The sequence below is a fragment of the Drosophila virilis genome, chromosome 2 (assembly GCF_030788295.1).
Source record: "Drosophila virilis strain 15010-1051.87 chromosome 2, Dvir_AGI_RSII-ME, whole genome shotgun sequence".
Taxonomy (NCBI): Eukaryota; Metazoa; Arthropoda; class Insecta; order Diptera; family Drosophilidae; genus Drosophila; species Drosophila virilis.
In genome coordinates, this window is record NC_091544.1 from 22,198,745 (window position 1) to 22,214,715 (window position 15,971).

General features: G+C 38.1%; 1 protein-coding gene across 3 annotated transcripts; it reads right to left on the reverse strand.

The window, feature by feature from the left end:
- Positions 1–292: 292 nt before the first annotated feature.
- LOC138910929 (uncharacterized) lies at positions 293–5,534 on the reverse strand. Of its 3 annotated transcripts, XM_070207133.1 has the most exons (3): positions 4,628–5,534; positions 4,008–4,561; positions 293–3,930 (listed from the first exon to the last, which is right to left on the reverse strand). In XM_070207133.1, exons 1-3 carry the CDS (start codon positions 5,258–5,260, stop codon positions 3,825–3,827), a joined length of 1,293 nt encoding a protein of 430 aa, XP_070063234.1. In that variant the 5' UTR covers positions 5,261–5,534; the 3' UTR covers positions 293–3,824. The 3 variants fall into 3 exon arrangements, with proteins under 3 accessions (XP_070063234.1, XP_070063233.1, XP_070063235.1); XM_070207132.1 differs by having other exon boundaries at positions 4,008–5,534; XM_070207134.1 differs by having other exon boundaries at positions 3,986–5,534.
- Positions 5,535–15,971: the final 10,437 nt, after the last annotated feature.

A 15,971-nucleotide genomic window follows, 5' to 3' on the forward strand; every position in this document is an offset into this window, starting at 1 on the left:
ATCTGATATGGTCAAAACTCATACCTATTGTTAGTGTTATAACTGCTGGTCATCTTTTATGGGAGATTAAAGCATTAAAAGAAATTTAATTTAATTTGAAGCTGATAACTAAACCCTTCAGCATTTTTTTCAAATAATAAAAGTGCGATCTGATAATTTGATTTAAGTGTGAATCATTTGCTATTTAAGATTAATTGATTCAAAACTAATTAAAACATTCTAGCTTTTTCCACTTCCGGAAGAAGATATATATATTGTATTTATCGAATATATATAACATAACATAAGTATGTAAATATTTATTAATTATATATTGTAATAGTATGATTTTCTTCGTTGATTTAACTTATGTTCGGGTTGCCTTTTTATTTTTAACAACACGTCTTCGTACTGCTAGTACTGTAGAGAGACTGCCTTCCACTTCTTCTCTGCAGCCGCTTTTCTTTATCGATATTTACTTATCGTACTGTTATAATTAACATAGATAGTGACACTATAATACCCTGGCTAGGGTTACCAATGATGCTCTTATCCTATTACAACTCGGCCATCCTGACAAAGAGAGCTCCCGATCTCTGTCTTTTATATGTGTATCTATCTTTATAACTAATGCTTATTGCCTATTTTCGCATCCAATGCTTAAAGTTTTGGCTATTCCAGATACCAACGTACGGGTTGCGAGATAATTGAAAGCCTTCTACATCCTTTAACAAGTATCTATCATTTTTTAAAATCTTTTCTATACTATAAGGCCCTTTATATCTTGGTATTAACTTTTTTGAAACTCCTGGTGTGCTATCAAAATTTTTTACCATGACATAGTCACCTATTTTATATTCTACTGATACTTTCTTCTTTTTATTAATCCGCTCTTCATTTCTGATTTGAGCTTCTTTTTGATATATTTCTCCACTCTTTCTTATATTTTCTAAATTTCTTTTATCACACGTGTTCACCTGTGTAAACTCTTCTAATTTTTCTTTTAATTCATCAACAACTTTTCCTTTCTGTTGTAATCCGAATAACATTTCGCTTGGAAATTTCTTTATGCTTTTGTGTTGTGTGTTGTTTATTGCATATTCAACATTTTCTATAATAACATCCCAATGTAAACCATTTTCTGGCTCCGCCATTTTTGCCATCATCGGACCCAAGTCTCTATTCAACCTTTCCACCTGACCATTTGCTTGCGGACAACCCGTTGCTATTTTAATATGCGTTACTCCCTCATTTTTTAAAAATTCATCAAACTCTTTTGCAGTAAAACAACTCCCTCTGTCCGATACAATGAACTTAGGTCTACTATACGCTCTGAAATAATCTTTTAATGCCTTAATCGCTTCTTTCGTACTTGTTGTCTTTGCTGTATATAGTCTAACAAATTTTGAAAATCCGTCAACCACCGCCAATATATATTTATTAGCCCTTCCTGCATTAATTGGTCCATAATGGTCTATATGGATCATCTCCCACGGTTTGTTTCCTTTCGGTATGCTATGTAATAGTCCTTCACTCTTACCCGTCTTGGGGGCGAAGGCAATGCATTTTAAACAATTCCCTATATGCTTTATTGCTTTTTCCTTAATATATGGGAACCAGTAACTCTTTCCAATGGCATCGATCATCTTATCTCTCCCAGCATGTCCCAACTCATCATGATATTTGTAAAGTACATGTTCTTCCATATCCTTTGGTACATAAAAAACTAATCTGCCATCATTTGTTTTTCTGTAAATGACCCCATTTCTCATTTCGAATAGCTTGTGCTCTTCTTTTTCTAACATCTTTCTAATATCTACCAGTTTGTCATCTTTGCTTTGGCAAATAACTAAATTGTCCTCAAAACTATTGGATTCAATAACTAAAATGTCCTCATAACATCTGCTTAACGCATCCACATGTTGCATTTGCTTGCCCGATCTATGCACTAACTCAAAATCGTAATTTTGTAGTTCTAACGCCCATCTAGCAATTCTCGGATTTAAATCTATTTTGTTAAGCGTTAAAGTTAAAGAGTTGCAATCTGTCATTATTTTAAATCGTTTTCCCTGCAGATATATACGAAATCTGCGTAATGCGTAAATGATGGCTAGCGTTTCTAACTCAAAACTATGATATTTAGACTCTACTTCGGTTGTTCTTTTAGAAAAATAAAAAATCGGGTGTAATTTCCTATCTTCTTTTTTTTGAAATAAAACAGCCCCAAATCCCACTGCGCTGGCATCACAATGTAGTTCTATTTCTTCTTTGTAATTATATATTGATAGTACTGGCGCCTCTAACAATTTATCTTTTAACATATTAAAACACTTAAACTCCTCTTCTCCAAACTTGAATTTCTTATCTTTTTTCAATAAATCATATAAGGGTTTAGCTAATATAGAAAAGTTTAAAATGAACCTCCTGAAGTAGGAGCATAACCCTAGGAAACTTTGTACTCCCTGAATTTTGTTTGGTATTGGAAAGGATTTAACCGCTTCTAACCCTTTTTCATCAGCCCTAACGCCTTTACTATCCACCACAAATCCTAAATATTTAACGCTGCTTTTAAAAAATTCACACTTATCTAATTTCAACTCTAATTTGTTTTGCACCAGTCTTATAAACACTTCCTTTAAGGTCTCCATGTGTTCCTTTATGTTTGTACTTGCTATCATAATATCATCCATGTAAACAATTACCTTATTATCTTTTATCATATCACAAAATATGTTATTAACAAATCTTTGAAATACATGTGGCGCAGTTTTTAAACCCATGGGCATCCTAAGAAATTCATATTGTCCTAAAGGGGTAACAAATGAAGTGTATTTAATAGATTGCTCATTAACAAAAACATGAAAATACCCGTTTTTTAGATCCAACTTTGAAAATACTGTTTTTCCGCATAGTCTGTCTAATAAATCGTCGATCAATGGTAGCGGGTAGTTGTCTCTACATATAATTTTGTTCAGTCTTCTAAAATCAATACATAACCTCATGTCTCCAGTTTTGGCTGATTTGGCCTTTTCGCTTTTACATAAGTATTTTCAAATAAATTTTCAAATTCACACTTTGTGCTGTAATCAATATCTTCACTTAAAATATATATATTTTCTCTTTTGTTAGAATCTTCCCAACTTATTGTTAAGATATCCTTCTCAAAATTCTCTTCTAACACTCCCATGATTTCGCTATTCACTGGCGCTTCATTAACATGATTATTAATTTTAACTGCACTGTTTCCCATATCTTCTATAATCACTTTTTCAATCCCGGTTTGATTATAGATAATTTCATCACTAACAACTTCTTCACTATCAGGTTCGAGCTTAAGCTCTCCATAACTAACTATCTCATCACTAACAGTTTCGATCCCAATCACTTCATTTCTAACTATTTCACCACTAATTATTTTATTTCTAACTATCTCATCACTACCAACTTTATCACCAAGCGTTTCCGGACTAACAATTTTCTCACTAACTAATTCATCACTACCAGTTTCATTACTGACTATTTCCTTATTAACGATTTTATCATTTAACAATATAGTTTCATTTTGCTCGTGTTTGATATCTTCATCGTCCACTTTTTTTTGTTTTTCTTTGTAGCTTGTAGCTATGATATCATTTTTACCATTATTCTGGTGATCAACTTTATGCCCGTTCACAATTTTTAATGTTCTTAAATCAATATTTAAACCAAAAGAATCCATAAAATCTCTACCAAGCACAGCGTCATACCTCATAGACTCATTTGCCACAATTATAACATTAAAATAAACATTTATTAACTTTTTCTTCATAAAACATAAAATTTTTCCAAAATTTTTCAATTTACTTTCATTTAAACCTACATACGAATTTGCATCTGGCATACGCTTTACTTTTAATGGCACAAACTTTTCCTTTAAAAATGAAATAGGGCTGCCAGAGTCTATAAGGCATTCTGCAATTATTGATTTGTTAAATGAGTTACTAAAATGAATTCTTAAGTATCTTACATATTTGTTTTCCATATCATACTTTTTATTTGGACATCCTGCTATTAAATGATCCTTTGAGCCGCACGCATAGCAAGATCCTGCCTCCCGTTTGGGCTTTAAACAATCTTTGGCCCAATGGCCCTTAACATTGCAATTGTAGCAACGTTGTTGTTTGTCCGCCTGTGCTTCCTGTGCAGTTTGTTTCACTACATGGTTTCGTACCCGTTTAATTGGCAACTTTATAGCTGCAAACGCACGTAAAATTTGAGCCGGATTGGTAAAGCAATGCATACTAGCTTGAGTGCGCAAGTTTTCGCAAGGTATGCCTCGAATAATACCCTCCATTAACTCCTCTACATCAATGTTGATGTCCTGTGCCAATATGCTTTTTTCGCTAAAATATGTGGCGAACACCTCATCTGGTTTCCAAACCCGATCCTCGAACTTCTGTCGTAGTTCCGACTTCGAAAATCCTCCCCCGAAGGCCAAAACCAATTGATTTAGCATCTCGTCAATCGGAGCAATGATGCGCATAGGGTCTGCATGCAACCACTTCAAAGCACCGCCTTTCAATTTGCTTATACAAAGCAAGTGCTGTTGCATATCATTTAGTCTGTAGATCTTGGCCACATTGAAGAATTGCATTACCCATTTACGCACCTCACTTTCTCCAGTAAATTCTAATAAAATTTCCCTGGCTAACATCATCGCTCCAGTTTGGATGCAATTATTTAAGTTGCCTCCGACAGCGTTGCCACTTTCGTCGATCCTTCCAGCTGCCCCAGCGTTGCCCGCTGCACCAGCGTGATCAGCTGCACCAGCGTTGCCATCCGTTCCAGTGTAATCAGCTGCACCAGCGTTGCCATCCGTCGACCGTGGTCTTTCTTCAGTGTGACCATCCTCTAGCTGCAATAAATCGCCGACTTCACTTTCTTGCTCTCCCCCGTCGCTCCCGCCGATGTGCGAGTTGCGGTTCACCGTTACTTGAAATTCTTCTAGGAATTTTCGAGACGCTTCAATTTCGAGACGCATCAATTTCAGCATCTCGGCGCCATTTGCTATTTCGTCACGCTGTTGTTGCATTATGTTTTGCAACTCATTTTGAGCCTCAATTGTCTGTTCCTTGTTACGTTGAACTTCAAGTTCCTTTGCAGCATCGTCTCGGATATCCACTGGTACCTTATTTAATCTCGCCATCAGCTCAGTTTTGGTACCCTCTGTTGGCAAATTTAGTAATGCCAACCAACTTTTCAATGTCGCTATTGACACGTCATTTATATTTATATTTTCCATTTTGTTGTGTTTTTTTTTTTTTTTTTTGAGTCAATCCCACTTCTGATATTGTAATAGTATGATTTTCTTCGTTGATTTAACTTATGTTCGGGTTGCCTTTTTATTTTTAACAACACGTCTTCGTACTGCTAGTACTGTAGAGAGACTGCCTTCCACTTCTTCTCTGCAGCCGCTTTTCTTTATCGATATTTACTTATCGTACTGTTATAATTAACATAGATAGTGACACTATAATACCCTGGCTAGGGTTACCAATGATGCTCTTATCCTATTACAATATTAACATGAATATTCGCGGATATTGCATTAATATGTGTAGAAAAGAAGTAAAAGCAAGTAAAGTAAGTAATTATGTTTTTTTCGTTCAACTTTGGAGGTAGTCAAAAAACTGTAATATTCTGGATTTGTGTTTTACTATACGAAGTCAACATAACTCCTTAAAGTTGCATGATGTGTTCAAAAACAGGATTTCGATATAGATAAATATTTATTTAATGATTTGAAAAAAATTCAACTGCGCTGTAGGAATTAATGGTAAAGATGTGAAATGGGCAAAGAGAAAGATAGACAAGGCTATATCGACTCGTCTGCTGAATATAAGTATATCGAAATTGACGCCTTTTGCTTGCTCCTTAGATTTGCACAAGAGTATTATCCTCTATTGCGCCGTTTGTTCTTGTTATTAGATATGAAACCTTCAGGTTTATCCATAGAATCAACATACCATAAAAGTAAATATTTACAGGAACCAAATGCTACGCTTTGGAGGTAAGCCCTTTACATAGGGACAACTCCTACACAGCTCAAATTGAATGTCAACTTATGTTCTCACATTGATTTTCAGGCACTTGGATTTATGTTAATCCATCTAAATAGCTGCCAACAGCTTGGACACATGCACGACTATATTTGTTTGATGCGAACGGGTTGATCTGTATCTGTAGCTGTGCCTGCTGTAGACCCACACATGCGGACACGCAAATGTATCTGATGGATACACTTGCCGTATAGCCGTTTAGCCCTTTGTCTGTCCTATCGGCTTTTCTAGAAAACAATTTAAATTGATTTCAATCAAAAACTGCCTTTTTGTTTTCGGGATTTTTCAATTTTTTTTGTTTTCTTTTTTTTTTCCTTTTTTCTATCTGGCACTTGGCGCGGCAATGGATTGGAGATTGCCTTTTTTTCGCTTTGGTTAAAGGTTTTTGGGAAAAAGGGACACACGCCTTCAGCGTAAAGATCGTATTTAAACGAAACAAAATTTGACTTTATAATAATGCCAGCCTGTGCGCATGTGATGTCTGTCCGCCAGCCTGTATGTCTGTATGTTCGGTCTAAGCCAGCATATCCAGCCAGCCAGTCAGGCAAACGAACGACGATCCGTAAGATACAATACCGGATTATGTGTCTTTGTAGTTGTATGTAGATATGGTGGTATGAAGCTCCACGTCGCTGCGGTTCTTTGTGACGGCTTTGTGAGCATTCATTCTCCTTTTTGTGTGCGTGTTTTGTCTTTTTCATTTTTGACTTGATTGAAAATGTTGAAAATCAGGTTAATAGCTTAGGTGACAGCCAGCAATGTATATGCGGTTGAATTGTTTAGAACCAAACACACAAACACTCACACACGCACACCCAAAATCGAAAACGTTTGCATGTTGTAGCTGTTGTTAAATTTCGTTTCTGCCTAGTGCCTGATAAGATTGATTTGAGCCAAAGATACTTTGGCCATAGAGCTCTGAGTGTGTGCCGGCTGTCCATAAAAGCGTCATATGCGCACATTAAAGGCGGCCTGGCGGCATTGATCCCAGAGAACTGCGAGCTCTAGGGCGCATTGTGCTCGCCACTCAATTAGTTGGTTTGATGTAACTTTTGTCAGCCGAAGCTCGAGTGCTGGGGAACACTCTGGCCTGTTCCAGCAGTACGAGCGGCAATGGCGACGGCCATGGCGACAGACAGACAGACGTGTCAGTGGCGGTGCTTTTAGAGCCATTGTGATCTTGTCTACAGCATGAATATGCAGATTCTGTATCGACAATCTGGGCACATGGCACGCACAAAAGTAGATGGGAGTACTCAGACTCGTACTTCTCGCTTTTCAGTGCATATTCAATTACCAACTTTGGCCTCTTGCTTGTTGTTATCAGAGGAGAAATCGAATTGTAATTGATTTTGTTCGATGTATTTCGTACCATATATACAAATACCAAATTCCATTATTATGAGATCTCTTTTATACCGCTTCGATCAAATAATTTTTGGCATTAACTCTAATTGCTGTGTGTCGGCGAATACTGTTTTGTTGTCGATTTGCTGCGCTTAGCTATAAATATTTTGGATATTGTCTTTACTATGTAGCTAACGGAATGGAATGTAGGACAAGACTCTGCTGTGGCAAAAACCCATGTATAAGGCATTTTTAAAGTAAATCCTCTCTTAATGCATACTTCACTATTAAGTATATTAACATAATTTTTGATTAAATCCGATCTTACTTTTCGTCTGATTTTTATTTAAAAATAAATTAAGTTCCTTGTTTCTTTTTTTTAATTATTATTCAAGCATGTGATTGCTCTGTTAGCTTCTGATTTGCATTCACATTTATATGCGATAGGATATGCGCAGTCTACTTGCGGTTAATTTGCGAACCTATTTCCCATACAAGTTTGCCATTAGGCATAGCATCTAACAGGCAATTAGCAGCTAATGCCGTTTTGAAAACTTTAAGACCCCGGACATGGGGGACTGACTGCTGGTTTTGCTAAGCGCCCATTCGAGATCTTTCACTGAACGGCATTTAAACACATTTCTAATTATTTTTCATTACTTTGGCTTGTCGCGCGTCGAGAGTCAACTACATAAAATCGTTTAGTTTATTGGCCCATCAGTCACTGGAGTTGCGCATTTGCGGTCGCCGGGGCCATTACATTGAGTTATGAAATGAATTTCAAATTTCGCGCAAGAGCGCTAAAATAATTACTAGCCAAAGCTCAGCGCACAAAAACAGTAGCCTCCAATGCTGGGAGGCCTAACCAGGGTACTCGCCTCTCGGCTTAACTCAACTTCGCCTCGCATTGATACGCGCTCCAATGCATTTGTGATTTATCAGCCGGGCGGGCATTTGGCATTCAGCATTCAGTATGCGATATGCGGTATTCGACATTCGGCATTCGGTTGCCTGGTCAGCGTCTGACCACCAGTAGCTCATCTGCTGTGGCCGGCTACTGGCCCACAGCTAACATGGCAAACATGGCTAACATGGCCACTTGGTTTTACTTACCACTGCGTCGCTCAGCGTGCGTTCTTGGCGTTTGTTAAATTGAAAAGTTTTCGTATTAAGTTTATTGCGACGGCCCAATGCTTAGAGGCGTGGCAAGCGGGTTAGTGGGAGCGGGGGCGGAGGATGTTGCCGATTGCGTTTGCTGCTGCTTCTGTTACTGCTTTAGCAGTGGATGCAGTATGCGATATGATTGCGCATATGTTTTGTATGCCAAGTTACAAATCAGTTTTCCCAAGAATTTGCTGTGTTGGCGCTGATATGATCAAATGTCAGCCATTAAACACTGCACTGCACGCTGAATCGATTTTTTTCTCCCTGATAAGGAAAACTCTATTATTTTTTTATAACAAGTTAATGCTATTGCATGCTTGCCAAGGTCAAAAGAGTAGCTTACTCTGAGATCTTAGTCCAACTGGTGCAACTTAAAACGGAGTACTTGTGCTTACTTTAAAACAATTAATCTCAGAAGCTGTCTTATATTTATCCCTACAATTTTTTATAATTTTTGATGTTGGTAATTTTTTCAGTATGTTGCTAATTTTAAGCCGAACTTTAAGTCAAAGAAGATGCCCGATGTTTTTTTGGGGTTCTTAAACTGAAAACAGAAACAAACCATATTTTTCTTCAATAACGGGTTGGTTCAACAGAAAGAGTTCCATCTCCACAGCATAAATATACCTAATCCCCAAGCTTTGAATTCAGAGCGTAAATTAAGCCGCTATTTGCATATGAAAATATAAATTCTTTAATTACAATCATATAAGAGACTGTGGTTAAAGGCCTGGTTTTTGAGTTAGTTCAAACCGATATCCAAATCGATTATATTAAATCGAGTTTTTAATTGAATTTACCCAAGCGGCTTCCAAACAAAGGCATTTTCTTCAGTTTAGTACAAAAGAGGACTTCTATCATTAATCAACTGATTTGGTGGTCTGACTATACAAAACCCTTGTTTGCAAATACGTTTTCTTAATTTTGAATATAAAACCAAAGTAGGTGAAGCTCATCGAGCGGGCCAATATAGCCCGTTTTTGTTATTGTGTGTGCCGTCTAAAATTTGTTGTCCAGTGCTTTTACTTAATACAAATTCAATCTTAAGAAATACATGTAAAATGCATGAAATTATAAGCCAAGCAATTTGGCTTACCAGCCAAACGGGCGGACCCCGAACTTAAGAGTCTCAGCCTTGGTCGCGGTCTGAGTCTTAGGTGCAGTTGAACGCGAAATGCGCCCCGTGGAGAGTCTTGGTAACAAGCAGCGACATTATAAAAGGTGTAGCCTCGTTTAAGATCTCTGGGGCCGGGATCGGGTCCGTTCAGATGACCATGAGATGGACAAAGTTTGTCCAGTGGACAGAAATTTTCATGATAATTAAATGCAAAACAGCGCAGAGAAAAATTCTAAAATTATTATAATTAAATGCACCCGCCAAAGCGCATTTCAGCTGAATTGTTTTATAATTTCCAACTGCAGCCACTGCCAGCTGTCCGATTCGCCATTCCTGATGCCGCTGCACCTGATCGCTGGCGGTGGCACCGTCGAGGGCAGGATCACTTGCAATAAACTAAATATTTCCGCTCTTAAATTATTTATATTGATATTTGCTTAAGCCAAACAGCGCCGGGAGACGAGTCAGACAAATGTTTAACAATATTTTGATAGCAGCCGCCTGGGCATAGCAAATTAGCCCCAAAAGGCCAATGACGCAGGTCGATCTCGATACCGATCCATCGATGATGATGATCATCATCATCTGTAACTCTTCCATAAATGCATGTCATGACAGCTCGCACGGGACCGTGCATGACATGTAACACCTTTCAATGCTGTCGTTTTGGTCCTCTAGTCAAAATGAATATGTCAAAATTTACAATTCGTATGAGATGATCGCACGTTGAGCATTTCACGATGACAGGCAGAACGTTTTGCGTGTTGCATTGTTTTCTGAAAACTGGACGATTTTCATTTGAAAAATCCTTCACAATTATTTTCTGCCGATTCACAACACTTGTAAGCAACAGTTAACCAAAACCGCAGCCACACTTTACAGCCAAAAGGGATGACAATAAATCAAGGCGCATTAAAATTTTTTTCAATTTCATCGTAACTCAGCTGCGAGGCTGAAGTGCGCGGCCTGACGACGACTCTCTGATTAAGATGGAGATGCTGATGTGAATGTGGATGTGGATGTGGATGCCAATGTGCCAGAAATGAACATATATGATTTGGCCCATGTCTCACGTCATGTTCTACATGTTTCTGAGCATCATTTGAACGTTGCCGCAACTGGCGCACAGTGAACAGCAAACTGGCCCATGATTTATGTCTATTGGTTCAGGCATGGTTAAAAAGCCAAGTAGCCTCACAAAATAGAAATAATATGCTTGACTGTATATATGTGGCTTTGTTGATTTTGTTTTTTTTTTTTCTTGATTTTGTCATGGCGCTGCGCCTTTTGTTTAACTTAATAGCAAAGTCTCACAATTAACTGGCGATGTGTGTAGCAAACGCCTCCTGCGGCTTTTCACGCATGCGCGCAATTTGATTTTGAAATTTTTGATGTGATTTCGACACGCATTCCACTATACGCGCTATTTCGTTACGCAGAGCCACCATCTCAGCCGGGCGGACGATTGACGAGTTCAAGATGGATCGTACATTTGGCATTCGAAACAGACCTTCAGACGACCGCCGGAGTTGCCTGACCCTTACCTATTAGTGGCGCCCACGAAGCCCCTTGGAGGTTCTGCTCCCCATGGTTTCGAGAAAGTTGAGGGGCTAGCGCTTACGCTCACGTACAGCATCACGCAGCTAATTAAAAGTTTGACAAATGATTTGACATTTTCATTTAGGCAAATGGCACGAACGTTTTCACTCTCACTCTCATGGCTTTCTACGGCTGCAGGATTAAGTAGTTCTATTAGACCAACAGCGCTGACAGCGCATGCGGGCGGCCCAGGGCACTTTATATACATATATATATAGCACATAAATTGGTCTTAAAAGACTTCGTGCAAATACATGATGGTGCTGATGATCCCCAGTTGGACGGATGGTTGCTCTGATGATGCGTCGCACATTGACAGTAATTTAAAAGAAGATTATTAAAATTACCAGCTAGCATTCGCCTTGATGAAAATAAAACGATGGGCAATTAATGTACTTAAAATAAACATAATTTTAATAGGGACTGTCTAGACTGGAGTATTTTTCTGCATACCCGCTTTCTCTCAACATATTGCTGAAATGAATTTCTACTTATCTTACAATGAAAATAAGTTAAATTTAAACCCAAATATAAAATGGCCATCGCGCATATCAAGACAAGTTAGAGTTCCTTTGGTAAGATGCACCAATGAAATTGAAAATAGTAATTATATAAACTTTCCGTTCTATTCTTCAGTTCGACACTCGAGCAACAGTGTTAATTAGTATATTATATGGATATACAAGATCTACAGTAAAAACGCCAAGAAATCTATATTTATAAGTCCTGGCAGAGTTGAGTATGCTATACTTTCTAAAAGTTTCTAAAGATTAAAAGATTTTAAAAGATAAACGGACATACGGATATGGATAGATCGATACTGGTTGTGATAATGATGGGGTATTTTTCATCCTGTCTTAAGCTTCACAGATAACTTTTATGACCATAATGATGACCATTTTACGAGAAAGTTGTTTTATTTATTTATTAATTATAAAATAATAATAATATTATGAACATTGAGTTATAATTTGTTTATATATTATTTCTGGATTAAATGGAACGCAATAACCTTACAAAAATTATAAGGGCTCCTTTTGCTAACTCTCTTCTCTTCATTTAATCATCCTTATTTTAATAGGATTAAGATCCAATGGGCCAAGATCATTCTTCCAGTCTGTCAGAGAATTATGGTCGAGTGCCCTTAATGTTCATGGTCTTCAATTTGGAAACACATGGAAACAGCCTAATGGGATAAAACCGCAGTCTTAAAATAAAGTTTCACATGATTAGATTAAAACAGTGAAATGCATGGCAATCAGCAATAAGAACTATTTGCGACCCATCCACAATTAAATGAATGAGTGAGACGACGACGGACACAGCTTGTGTATAGAACATATGAGAGCAACATAAGGCGTCGTGTCCCTAATTCAATGTGTCAATTGTGTAGCATCGTAGTCGTCGTCGTCGTCGTCGTCATCATCGCCGTTTGGTGTTGGTGGTTCGGGGTCTCTACAGGCAGTTGAAGAATAAGGGAGTTTGATTAATGTAAAAGCTGCCACTGATATGTCACACGCATGTCAAATTCTGACATTTGACATTTTGCAAGCGAGAGACGCCAACGCCGCTCTCATGGTGGCTGCCTGGTTGGATGAGCAACGCACACACCAGGCAGCGCGCGGACCAGCACCACAACAGCAGAAACATTGCCAACCACCAGCAACAAGAAAGTTGAGTGCAAGCGACGAGTTTCTCGTTTGCTTACTTATTTAAAAATACATTGAATACGCGGGGCGTTAATACATCCGTTAGAGTGCCATTTTGTATGTCAGCCCAACCCCAACTCTGAGTGAGTCAGTCAGTCCGTGGCTCTGGAAGGGCAGAGACTGGGATGGAGGTTGACCTCCTGACTGGTTGTTTGCATCCCTTTTCCATCAGAGCACAACCAGATCCACATCCTGCGACTTTCCTGCTGCCACTTGACAACGACGACATTTGCGCATAAAAAATGCAACATTATTTGACTGCGAATTAATGTTAAATTGTTGTAGGACGCATCTACTCGGCCGAGCGGTTCGGTTCGGCTCGCTCCGTTGATGTGGGAAATGTCACATTGTGACAGGCAACGCCGACAAGTGTACGCATTGTTGTTACTGTACATTTTTATAAATATTTAATTATATTTTGTTTCCATTTTCGGGTCGCAGGTCGCGAACCGCCCCTCAGCCCACTCTTGATAAACATTGATTAATCACACGCGCACATTTACAGATACAGATACAGACGAACATACTCCGCATACAAATTTCACACTCTGGGGAAAGATCAAAGCACTCATATGGCTTTGGCAATGCTTTAACAGTCCGTCAATTCGTCCAGAACGAGGCCCAACTAGTCAGTGAGTGAAACTATTCGCGCATTATGTCTAAATAAACAAACAGATCGGCGACTGGCATCCAATCCAAGAGGAAAGGAAATCTATTGAAATTGTTTGCCATCTTTCGATAGTTTCTCGGGGCAGAGAATCGGAAGACTACTTTCTGTTAGTAAGATGTATGGCGCTGTGTGTTTCATGTGGGTGGAAAATTTATTTGAAAAACAATTTTCATGAAAAGTATGCGCATACAAAACTGACAGCCTTTGGTTTAAAGAAAAATCAACAAATTGCTCGGGATTATAAATTGCAATCTACTGACCCAAACATAATATTGTTTGTAGAGAAACACATGGGCGGGACTCGAGAGCCATAAACAAATGTTAGATTGATACAAAAAGCTGAGAATGATTATAATACGAAATCAGGCTAAATTCAGGCTGGCAGGCAATAATTAAAACATACAATTAAAATAAAATTATTTGGGCATATAGCTCTTTAAACAAAAATCTTTTTCATGCCGACATTTCAATTTCTGCACATCTTTTAAAACTGTCTTTATTAATTTACCCAGGATTCATCCTGTTCCAACTATCCATTAATATGCATAAGTTTAATTTTAAAAAAGAGGCCAGATAGGATAGAGTAATAAATAGGTCTAAGCCTAAGTTCTGCGTAAAATTTCAATCTATTTTTCTTAGATAATAAACTCGAATGATAGGTCAAATGGGCGAAGCTTTGAATTATTCCGATCGGACTTAAGCTTGGATTTAATGCTCTCCATAAGTACTTATTTATTATGCATTTCAGCGATTTTGAATATTCCATCCGCAATTATGGTAAATTGGCGGAAAACGGTTGCATGAAGTTTTTTGCTTACCATCCCATTAGTGTTTCAGCGATTTCGAAAATTCATTGAACTTAATATTTTTCTCGATAAATCCACCATTCTTGCATTAAATAGCGGGTCAGCAGTTAAATTAACGAACGTGTAATTTCCTTTTTTTTTTTATACCCTGAACCCATTAAAAATGGGTATAAGGGTATATTGTATTTGTGCAATATCCAAATGTATGTAACAGGCAGAAGGAAGCACCTCCGACCCCATAAAGTACATATATTCTTGATCAGCATCAATAGCCCAGTCGATCTAGCCATGTCCGTCTGTCTGTCCGTCCGTCCGTCCGTCCGTCCGTATGTATGAACGCAAGGTTCTCAGAACATATAAGAGCTATAGACATGCAATTTTCGATGTAGGTGCCCCTAGTGCCTGCGCAGATCGAGTTTGTTTCCGTTAATCGATAATTTACTCCGTTTCCAAGCAATCGATAAAAATCGATATCGATAATCTGTTTTTTGGGGAATTTTCGTAAATAATAAGAGCTAGAGTCCCCAAACTTGACATATAGCTTCTAAAATAGAATATATATATGCATTTGATGTTGGAAGAAGAGGGTTTAGGGTATCCCCTAGTCGGAAGCTCCCGACTAGAACCTCTTACTTGTTTTTGTTTTTTGAATAAGGAATTTATTATTATTTGTCTACTTCAAGTTTGTCACCACATACCAACTAACTTAGGCAGAAGCCATTGCTTCAAACTATATGGTGGGCATTATCCATTATAAATATCCATGCACAAAATTAGGTTTAGGCGTGGAGTGGGGAATAATATAGGTAGGTTCTGAGGGGCGAGAATTGTTAAGTTATATATAACGTGTGAAGCACAAAACTTGCCACGGACAAGGCTAGGAAATACCCGCTAGTAGATATATAGATATATGCCAAAAACTGGTTTCTTACATATATTTAATAAAATACAGTATTAAATAAATAGCTCAGTTTTAAGGCACTTGATCTAACTCTACAGCAAATATGGTTATTTTGTTGTGAATAAATAAATCTCGGAAACAAATGGATCGTAAATTTATATGGGCTAGGGCATTAATCGTATTTATAATTATATTATCTTATCTTATCATCTAGCTTTTTTCTATATTTTGAATCATTGAACGTGTTGGCGCCTGTACCTGAAGCACCATAGCAATTCATATATCAATTTTGATGTACTATGTATGTACTATGTAGCCTCACCGATACCGTGGCATAAATTTGCACCCTCGTAGCAGAATGGTGCTGGGCCGTGCCGGCAACTTCATTTTCATTAGCAAAAATGTTGACTTACCGGCAGCCGAGATGCCAAAAAGTGCAGCCATCAGGCATGCGAGTATTTACGGCTTCGATGGCGTCCATGGCGCATCCATTGGCCGCCAATGAGTTACGAGCCGTGCGTGGTAATGTGGCCAACGATATCAACACCATCAACGCAATCGATGGGCAGCCGCAGTGAGAA

Bases quoted from the DNA above. Each gene is read 5' to 3' on its own strand.
- LOC138910929 (XM_070207132.1), bottom strand. From the start codon at position 5,260: ATGGAAAATATAAATATAAATGACGTGTCAATAGCGACATTGAAAAGT. The intron at 3,931-4,007 runs GTATGATATGGA...CAATAATTGCAG, and splicing joins GCAGGATGTCCAAATAAAAA to AATGCCTTATAGACTCTGGC.